The sequence below is a fragment of the Elaeis guineensis genome, chromosome 8 (assembly GCF_000442705.2).
Source record: "Elaeis guineensis isolate ETL-2024a chromosome 8, EG11, whole genome shotgun sequence".
NCBI classification, from domain to species: Eukaryota; Viridiplantae; Streptophyta; class Magnoliopsida; order Arecales; family Arecaceae; genus Elaeis; species Elaeis guineensis.
In genome coordinates, this window is record NC_026000.2 from 4536353 (window position 1) to 4546798 (window position 10446).

At 40.4% G+C, this 10446-nt stretch overlaps 1 protein-coding gene across 1 annotated transcript; it reads left to right on the plus strand.

Moving 5' to 3' along the window:
- Window positions 1-1443: 1443 nt before the first annotated feature.
- On the plus strand, window positions 1444-10196 carry LOC105050692 (homeobox protein knotted-1-like 2). The gene is made up of 6 exons (XM_010930806.4): window positions 1444-2362; window positions 6568-6688; window positions 8972-9168; window positions 9241-9372; window positions 9540-9676; window positions 9768-10196. Exons 1-6 carry the CDS (start codon window positions 1718-1720, stop codon window positions 9769-9771), a joined length of 1236 nt encoding a protein of 411 aa, XP_010929108.1. The 5' UTR covers window positions 1444-1717; the 3' UTR covers window positions 9772-10196.
- The last annotated feature ends 250 nt before the right edge of the window (window positions 10197-10446 follow it).

Genomic DNA, 10446 nt, shown 5'->3' on the forward strand with positions numbered 1-10446 from the left:
CATTTATTTGTTATAACTAATGTCTTTTTATTTAATCCTGTCATTGTTTATATTTTATAAAAGTAAAATATATATCATATTATAAGAGAGTAAGAATAAAACATTGCATGCCGAATATGGTAGCAGAAGGTTTCATGATAAGACCCTTTTTTGTCTCAGTGCCTTTATACAGGCGGATTTTAGAGCAGAACTGCCTTTTATGGTGGACTTTTGGAGTCTTGATATCATTGAAAAAGGAGTGGGAAAAAAAAAAAATCTGTTCATGATGTATTGTTTTTCCCTCTCCAAGTACATAACCTGCCCAAGTCGTCTTTTTTTTTTTTCTTTTTTTTTTTTTTTCAAACCAAAGAATGATTTGATGATTGTACTAAAAAAAATATTTCTTGATATACTTTCTTGACGCCAACGGAAAACATGTTGATGGTTTTTGTTTACAAACTGACATGAACTACACCTGAACTCCACGTCCCATACATGGCCTCCATGTAACATAGACATGGCGCCCAGTACTTGAGCCGGACATGCTTTCATGACCCATGCAGCGCGAAGGCCGCATTCATGTACCAGCATGCAGGTCCATTAATCTTTACCGATACGATAAAAACCCTCAGGTTTGGGAAATGGAATTGGAAGACAAGTAGGACAGGACACCGGCCATATTAAACTCCAGCATCACGCATATTACCACATTACCTTTCCCGAGGGCGCAGAGCTGCAGGCCCGTACGAGGCAAGGCCATCATCGACAATTCACACCCTCCATTCCTCCTCCTCCTCCGACGAGAGGTGGTGGTTTTGTTTCCTCGCCAATTAAATCGTATGAAAAGCAATCCCAGAATATCTTTCCCAGCCCGAATAATTTGCCGTGGCCTGACGGCAGCAGCGGCAGCGGAGGAGTCGTAGCCGGGGGACCACTGTCCCCGCTCCTACGTAGCCCTCCCCGCATCCAGCCACGTGTCCTGCATCGTACTCGAGGTGGGCCCCATGTCTCGAGGAAGACACCCTAGCGGGGGACCACCCTACCCCCCCTGTAGCCGAGGGGAAGCAGAGCAGGGGACCACGCGGCGCGCACCGGGCAAGCCGCGTTGGAGCCGGCGGCGCCACCCAGGTGTGTCGGCCTCCCATTGGCTCATTCGAGTAGCCGGGCTCCATTCAGCGGTCCCCCCTCACCCGCCCTCTCCCCGGTGGTCGTGTCGTTCCGGTCGCTGTCCTCCCATATTATTGTATTTATTTAATTATGATATTGTCTTAAGAAAATATTATATTAGAATTATAAAACCCGCGATTATTGTTCTCTTTCCTCCGCTTACCGGCCGGTAAACACCAATGCATTTGACTCTCTCTCTACCCCCCCCCCCCCCCCCCATTAAATCCAGAGCATCACAGAGACCGTAAAGACGGCCGGATTTTTTTCAGCTTTTTTTTTTTTTTTTTTTTTTTGTGCTTTTAACACTCGAAGCGGTTTCCCCATCCCGCGAGTCTCCTTCCCTGGTATGCGAATGCGATAGTGATTTATTTTCTTTTTTTGTTTTTTGAAGAATCAACGAGATTGAGTCTTTGGATCTCCTCGTGCTTTGCTTTCAAGTTTCGGCGTCTCTCTATATCTCTTTCTGTCGGTTTCTTTGCTTCTTTCTTGCTGTCACTGCCGGGTGAGTTGGGGCATCAGGAGAAATAGATGAGGTTTGGGTTTGGGTGAGGAGGAGATATTTCGTATTCTTATGGCGTTCCACAGCCACCTGTCGCACGAGATGGCGCTGCCGCCGTACGCGGAGCAGCAGCTGGGGGAGGGCCCGGCGGTGCTCACGACCTCCGACGAGGCCGTTAGGAAGGCGTCCGGCGGAGGAGGGGGAGGGCCTTCTTGGCTCAGCAGCGCCGTACTTCGGCAGCAAGGCCACAACTACGGCGCCGACGGGAGCTTCCTCCACCTCCAGACCGCCTCCGACTCGTCCGCCTCCCCGGCGGCCGGCGCGGGCGGGGTTCAGTGGCTCCCGAGGCCGCAGATGCGCGGCAGCGACGAGGAGAACCCGGTGTCGGGCGAGTCCATGATCGTGGCGGCGATGTCGCACGGAGGCCGAGGAGGAGGGTCGAGCGTGCAGGGCGGCGGAGCGGGGGAGGGGGAGGCGGAGGCGGCGGCGGCCGGGGAGGGGACGTGGCAGAACGCGAGGTACAAGGCGGAGATCCTGTCGCACCCGCTGTACGAGCAGCTGCTGGCGGCGCATGTGGCGTGCCTGAGGATCGCGACGCCGGTGGACCAGCTTTCCCGTATCGACGCGCAGCTGGCCCAGTCCCAGCACGTCGTCGCCAAGTACTCCATGCTCGGCGCTGCCGCCAACACCGACGACAAGGAGCTCAACCAGTTCATGGTTTGTTCCAAATCCTCTCTCTTCTCCTCCCTCCTTCGCTATTTTTCTTGTTTTCCCTCTCTTCTCTCTCCTTTCTAGTGTAAGATAATATTCCAAACTCTCTCTCTCTCTCTCACTTGCTAATTTAGTTTTGTTTCATGATCTCATGTAGCTTTGTTCGTTCTGGATTTGGGACTGGGTTCTTTGAATATAGAAGAGCAGTCCGGTGGAAATAAGTTAGGAGTGAGTCAGAGTGACATGAATAGTTTCAGTAGGGTTATATAAATTTTTAGCGATCTGACAAGCATGCTGAAGGTAGGGAATAGAGGAGGTGGAAGCTAGATGTTACTTAAAAGTTGGTCCATTTTGTTTCCTGGGATCCCAGCCGAGGTCTGAGGCTCCGGAAATGGAGGTGGAGTGCTTGTTTTGTCTTTTTTTGGAGGAGCATGTGAAGCTAAATGTTGAAGGGGGATGAACAGAACTCCTGCAAAACAATCAGCTAATAATTTGCTAGAATTGATGATATATATCAGAACGTATGACCAGCTTTACCAGCAAACACCAGAATAAATAGAGAGAACCACCAAAAACTGGGCAATTAGCTGCTAAGAGGCACCATAACCAGTTTCAGCAGATGTAGTTTGATAATATTCAACCTACTAATAATTTCAATATTTTCTGGGTTTGCCTTATGTTTAACGTGATAGGGCCAGCAGATCATGCTATAACAAACAATGATTTCACTTAGGTCAAGTAAAATAATTATGTTTCAACCTCAACCACACATATATGTTGCTAGCATAAAAACTTTGGTTTGTAATGAAAGTATGAAACCCTCCTTTTGTACTGAGTCATGCTTGGTCCCTAGCGACATTATTTGAAGCTGAAATTTCAGGATTCCAGCAACATAGGAGTGTAGCTGTACCGAATGCCATAACTGTCATCACTGCAACTCAAGCTACCATGGATTAGGTTGAAGCTTCTGGGCTTTTTTAAGCTGGAGTTTAATACAATTATGGAGTCCAAAAGAAGCACTAGAACAGGGTTGTAGCAACTAGACTTGGAGGAGACCCTACTGCATTCAACCAAAGACACCTTTTACCATGGAGGCCTTTTAAATCTTGGATAAGCAGTTGAAATTTATTCACACTCTGGATGAATATCATTGTTTATTTGGAGTTTTAGCTGATTGCAACATATATCAATGATTAGTAGAGGACATGCAAAATTCATCTGGTGTTAAATTCAAGTCTATGGATCAATGTATAAGCAATTTTCTCTCAGTTGATTATTTTTATTAAAAGTTTGAGATGGATCCTCTAAAGCTTCATGTGAATACTTTATACAGAAAATAAATTGTAAAGTTTATCCCATTTACCTTAACTCTTGCACTCTCCCTTTATATTGGTAGTTTTCTGTAAGCTCATTATTAATAACACCTTGAAAAAGCAATGTCTTACTCGATTACTAAATGACATACATTTAAAACTAATATGCAGCTGATGTGATAATAAAAGAACATTGTTAGACATTCTCATAAAAAATAAATTTGAGGAAAGGCTGTTTGAAAAGATCAACACAATTATATACAGATTAAAATTGAATACTATGTTGAGCTTGCAAGCATTCAGAATTAAGAGATCTCGTTGTGGCTTAAGGAATAGAAAGCAAAGAGACCTTTTTTTGATAAAAAGAGGCCTCTTGAAAATTGAATCTGTAGTTTCCTCTCCTAAAGATTGAGGGAAAAAAGGCTCAATAAAGATGGGGAGGTCTAAATTATCTACCATATACAATCAAACATGAGAAGATTACCTTTCTTTGACCATGATCTCTAGATCTGGAAATATATACTAGAGGAACCATCTTCAACAATATGTAAACATGAAAAAGTGCATAATTGACCTACTCAAATCTCTCTCTCTCTCTCTCTCTCTCTAGGGATATTCATTTCTATAACACATCTAGAGATAAACATTGGGATAGCAACTTCCTAGAACATGTACTCATCAGGTGTAGGAATATAAGTATTCTCTAGTGAGTTTTCTTAGATTCTTTCTTTCTTGTACAAGAAAACTTCTCATTACGGCCACCTTCAGCAAAAATATCAAAGAGTGCATATTTAACTTACCCAAATCCTTTTTTTCTTTTTGTTTTAGGGATAGTCATTCATTTCCATAACCCATCTAGAGATAAACATTGGAGAAGCAACCTCCTAGAACTCGTATTCATTAGGTTTAGGATTTTAAATATTCTCTAGGGAGGTTTTCTTAGATGATTTCTTTCTTGTATCAGAAATCTTCTCATTGTGGCCTTACCTAGGACCAAGATTTTATGTCCTAGTGGATGGGAGGCGTCCCGGCCATTCCGTCCCGTTTTTATGAGAAAACGGGATCGGAATAGGCTCGGATTATGAAACCCATCCATATAGGAGAAAAAAACAAAGAAGAAAGAAGAAAAGGAAGGAAGGATAAAGAAAAGAAAAACAATAAAATGAAAAATGAAAAAAAGAAAGGGAATGAGGGAAAGAGAGTGTAAAGGAATAAAGAAAAATAAAAGAAAAGAAAGAAAAAAAAAAAGAAGAAAAGAAGCAGAGAAAGATGGAGGATATCCATTATGATGTATGATCTGACTGTTGTCTGGATGGGATAGGACAATGGGGCATTATGTTTTATGGAAAAACCAAGACTCCTTTCTCCCACTAAATTTAAAACTTTGCTTGGGACTAAAGAATAATGCCAACAATATATGCTGATGCGGTGATGCTTCGATGGGGCAAATTGGACCTCCATTCAGTATTCATGCTCATATGGTATTCTTAGATGAAACCTTTGCCCAATTATTAGATAATTTCAATTTCAATTTCATAGTTGTTCAAACTTGGTCTTGTGTGACGAGAACTTTTAAAACAGAAACATCCAATTTATCATCCAATTTAGACACAATTCTCAAGGTTCTCCGAAATGTATTTACTTCTTCAAGGTATAGCAGGAGTGCTTCAAGAACTGCTTGATTCAGATATTGACAAAATGTAGATGCATGATCAATAGAGCATTTGTTCTAGTAAAAGTTGTGTTTTAACCACAAAGAAGAATGATAATTTGGTCACTGTAACTAATTAATATTTAATATCTAAACAAGGCATGTCCAATTGTTCAATTTGTTTGTTCATATTTGAATTTCCAGAGAAACTTGATCTCTGTGTTGCACCATAATACATGGATACTGTCTAGGATTCCCCTAAATGGCGAGGAATTGTTTTTGGCCTGTTGCCATTTTTCTGTGTCATCAAGTGAATTCACCATATTAGGAACCTGTAACAGAGTCTGTAGGATTTTAACCCCCGCCACAACCCACCCCACCCCCCCTCCTTTTTTTGGGGGGGAGAGAGAGAGAGAGAGACAGATTAGGGATTTTGACCATGAATGTAAGTAAAGCAGAAAAATTTGTATCTCTCACGATGAGACAGTTTTAATAGCTGGGGGTTTGCTTTAGGGAATTCTATTTATATGACTGACGGTCCATACCTCTTGAAATGAGAGGAAAAATACAGCAGTTTTCTTTCAAAAAAAAAAAAACTATGATGGTTCTCTATTTTAAACTTCAAGGAGCTTTACCAATATTTTACAAACTAAAATGTGGCAAGTGGTTATACGCATTAGTTATTAATGTTGTACTTTGTAGGTCTTTGGATTTTTATGAGGACTCACTAAATCATTATTTTTTATATTTATATTACATAAATTTAATACTTCATAGTTAGTGGAGAAGATTGATTCAATAAATTTATTCAGATTTTGCCAATCGTAGTGATAACTTAGACAAACTTTCAAATTGACGCACTAGGTGAAGATGGTACACACACACATGTATAGAATCATAAGATAGTATCTGATCTATGACACCATGGTGACTAACATTATTTCAGGTCAACCAAAAGAAAATCTAAAGTCATCATCTCGGTTAAGCTCAAATAAGATAATTCTTGGTATAAAACAACTAGAAAATCTATAGTAATATAGACATGTGAATCCCTCCTCGATATGCTTTGAGGTTATTATTTACCATGCTACATATTTTTTCATTTCATAACCTAATATCTCTGCCATACATCAGAATTCTTATCTTGGGCAGGGCACTTGGAAAAGATATTGAAGAATTGCTACCTTGTTTTAGTGTTTAATTGCTCATATCCTAGTTTATAATTCCCACTTCCTTGTTATGCTTAGACACACTATGTCTTGTTACTCTGTTCCTTCAAAGAGCAACTACAACAACATGTTCGTGTTCATGCAATGGAAGCAGTGATGGCCTGCTGGGAGCTTGAGCAATCTCTACAGAGCCTGACAGGTGACTTTCACATTCTTCTTCCCTTGTTGAATTAGGTCAATCCACATATAATCTGCATACCATAAGGAGTTGAGTTTTATGCCTTAGGAAGTTTTAGTTTGAGTGTTGTGGCTAGAAAATTGCGAAAACATATTATATGTTTTAGCAAGAGGAGACTCTTTTACTGGCTTTTCATACACAATATCCTTGCCCTCCTTCTGGAGTCAGCTCTCAGCAATGTTGAGCCTGAACTTATTCTGGCCATGAGGCAGTGAAGAAAGCAGTGCATATAGGTTAACCAGCTCAAAAGTTATAGATAAGAATCCCACATGTCTATCAAATAGCATATCAAATCAATGATTTCTTGGCATTCACCATTGAGGGTAAAATACACGTATAAACCAGGGCAATAGAACTCTCTTCAGTGGTGAACCACTGTGGTCTAACTAGATCAATTTTTATCCCACCATGATCAGAGAATTGTCCCAGGAACCCAGATGAGTAGTAATATGAATAGCCTCCGTGTGCCTTTAATTTTAATTCCAGTACCATTTGAGAACATGTCAGATGAAGAGGGCTTCCTTGCCAGTTCTCACCTACTTCATCAAAAGCCTACCATGGTAAGTTTCCGGTATCCTTCAATGCTTTCAAGAGCACGCCAGGAAAGCTGCATTCTTTTGCATGCAAGTTACTTGTGGTATTGCATGTCTTGCCAAATTGGAGACAAGTATAGTTGCTTTTCTTCTTATGTGGAACAATAATTTATTTTGTCTGCAAAGGCATCCACAACAGCGTACTTGAAAATATTATTTTGGACTTATAAATCAATAGACCAGTCTTTAAGCCTGCAAGAAACTTACATTTTACCTAGCTGCTTAAACATCTTCTTCCTCATTGCACCATATTTAGAAGGTGACAAAAAGAGTGGTGCTTGGTGTGACATATCCCATAGCTTATGAACAGTTATTCAGGATCACCAGTCCAGAGAAGGCGGGTATATATGAGCCCCTTTTTCTTAAGTTGAAGTTGACAATATTCTCCTTCCTATTTTTCATAAATTTTCTATTTTTATGCAACATATTAGTAACTTCCTTTTAGACCTACTGCCAGGAATTAGTTTCTTTGACTGGTACGAGGCCAAGAAGATATTTCAGCTAGAGAGCAGATCAGACATATCTTATGAATATATAGTCCCATGGAATGAATATTAAGTTCCACTATTGTCTTTACTTGATGTTTAAAAGTAAATATTTTTATAGGTCTTTCATGCATGGCGACGACCCAATCTATGATTTTAAAATCAAGAGGATGACCCACAATAGATTCTTATTGAAAAGTTATGCTTCTTGTCCTTATATTTCAGATCATGTCATACTCAGAATCCAATACCACTTGTTTAACGCCTACCTGATAGTGGATTGTTGACATGCTTTCAGCCAATTATGATTAGGCAAAATCACATCCACTCATGAATAGTCTAGGTTTATTACACTAGGCCCTTACGAGGCACCTTGGCCTCCTTGCCTGGATAAAGGTTTTAAATCGGCAATGTTCTCCACACTAAAATGTTTTAATTTAATACATCCACATCTCTACAGCAGTTTGGGAAGAAGGTGATAGACCCCTTGTTTTGTTCTTATTTTTTATTTTTTATTATTTTTCATCGTGGTCTAATGATTTTCTTGGATGATTTCGCCATTGAAAAAATCTTCTCAAAGGTCTAAATAATTTATGCTAGGAATCCTATTCCTCTATCTTGACATGATGAGATTTTTTTTTTTTTTTTTTTGAGATAAAGCAGAAAGACCATATTCATCGTATATAAATATATCTAAAAAAAATCAGAAAATAAAATATCATACAAAACAGGTAGAATAATCATTAGCTCTATCCACAAGACCTCTCTTGAATGATCCACAATATAGGAAGCAATCTAGTCCATCATGGCTATGTTAGCCTCTCAATAAATATGTCTGGCTTCAAGGGAGGTTCTCGCCCACACATGATGCAAGATCTTCAAAAGATGTATTAATTATGTGATACAGACAACTGCTACAAGCCATAGTTTACAGTTTATTTCCCTGAATAAAAGCCAAAAGACAGAGAAATATTTTTTAATTAAACATCTCCCGGGCTTCCATCACTGCACTAGGCTCAATTCTACGGTACGTTCTCTTGCTTCAAATAAAACTGAAACTCAAACTAGTTGATTAGTTTTACTTTTTTCATAAGTAAATTAATCTTTGAACAGGTCTTATACTTTTGGCAAGATGCTTAATGAGGGGCAACATTGTGCTGTGACAGGTGTCTCGCCTGGTGAAGGTACAGGCGCAACCATGTCTGATGATGATGACGACGACCAGGCAGACAGCGACACCAACTTGTTTGATGGAAGCTTGGATGGGCCTGACAGCATGGGTTTTGGCCCTCTTGTTCCTACTGAGAGCGAGCGGTCATTAATGGAGCGTGTCAGGCAAGAGCTGAAGCATGAGTTGAAGCAGGTAAGGAAGCACCATGGGAATGTGTCATAGCAGCGGCATTACTATTGGATTACTGAGTCTTTAAAATTGCAGGGTTACAAAGAGAAGATTGTAGACATCCGAGAAGAGATCCTACGCAAGCGAAGAGCTGGAAAACTGCCTGGAGATTCCACTTCTCTTTTGAAGGCTTGGTGGCAATCCCACTCTAAGTGGCCCTACCCAACAGTGAGAAATTATACAGTCATTTGGTTCTTTAAATTTCCCAGTTAATAGTAGAATAGCTTCCTGTGGCTTTCTCGCTTCTATGCATATATTCTCATATGTTCTTTCTGTATTATTTGCTCTCCTCTAGTGGTCCTCAAGCTGGTTAGTATTGTTTTTGTTTTGTTCAGGAAGATGATAAAGCACGACTGGTGCAGGAGACGGGTCTGCAACTAAAGCAGATCAATAACTGGTTCATCAACCAAAGGAAGAGGAACTGGCACAGCAATCCTTCTTCCTCCACCGCACTGAAGAGTAAACGCAAAAGGTATTCCTTATCAGGCTTATAAAGTTAATTAGAATCCTATAACCATTAAGAGATTTCTTCTTATTTTGAATTTGAATGAGAAGTAACGCAGGTGACCACAATGCTGAACACTTCATGTGAGATGATGGCCGAGCATTTAAACAGTCCTGAAATGGAGCTCAATCGCTAATCTAGCAGGCAGTAGAGTAAATATTAGCACAAACGTTCTGAAAGATGGGCTGAGAAACCGTCACATGTAAACTACTGAGGAAAGCCAGTGTATCAATGGGACAAACCACCATAGTTCTACAAGCACTTGATATCCGAATATATGCATCAGCTTTACAGGTTTGTAGCCATGCTATTGCACTAAGTGGGCTAAAAGGTCGGAATATTGCAATTACAATGCCAGAAGATTATGTGGAACTTATTTCCTACGTTGGCACTTGGCAGATTAAGGTCTTGTTTGCACTCTCTGTATCGTTGAATAAAATGATGGAGCTATTAGTGTACAGTATAATAATTTTGCAGTGCTTGTCAATGCGGTGAACCGGAGTGAATTTATTGTGCTTTTGCATGTCAATGATCTACTGGTTGAAGCGTTGTGCTACGTAATTCGAGACTTTAAATTCACAGCGAATTCTCTTTTTCTGTTTCATTTATGTTTTTATCAGTTATCTGGCGAACATGTCCTGCAATGCACCAGCTCATAGAGCCCACCTATTGAAGCAAGACAAAAGTAGTACCTAATTACATGTTGGCAATCATTGCTTAGAGGATTTTGTAGGAGA

Bases quoted from the DNA above. Each gene is read 5' to 3' on its own strand.
- LOC105050692 (XM_010930806.4), top strand. From the start codon at position 1,718: ATGGCGTTCCACAGCCACCTGTCGCACGAGATGGCGCTGCCGCCGTAC. The intron at 9,169-9,240 runs GTAAGGAAGCAC...TTAAAATTGCAG, and splicing joins TGAAGCATGAGTTGAAGCAG to GGTTACAAAGAGAAGATTGT. The intron at 9,373-9,539 runs GTGAGAAATTAT...TGTTTTGTTCAG, and splicing joins CTAAGTGGCCCTACCCAACA to GAAGATGATAAAGCACGACT.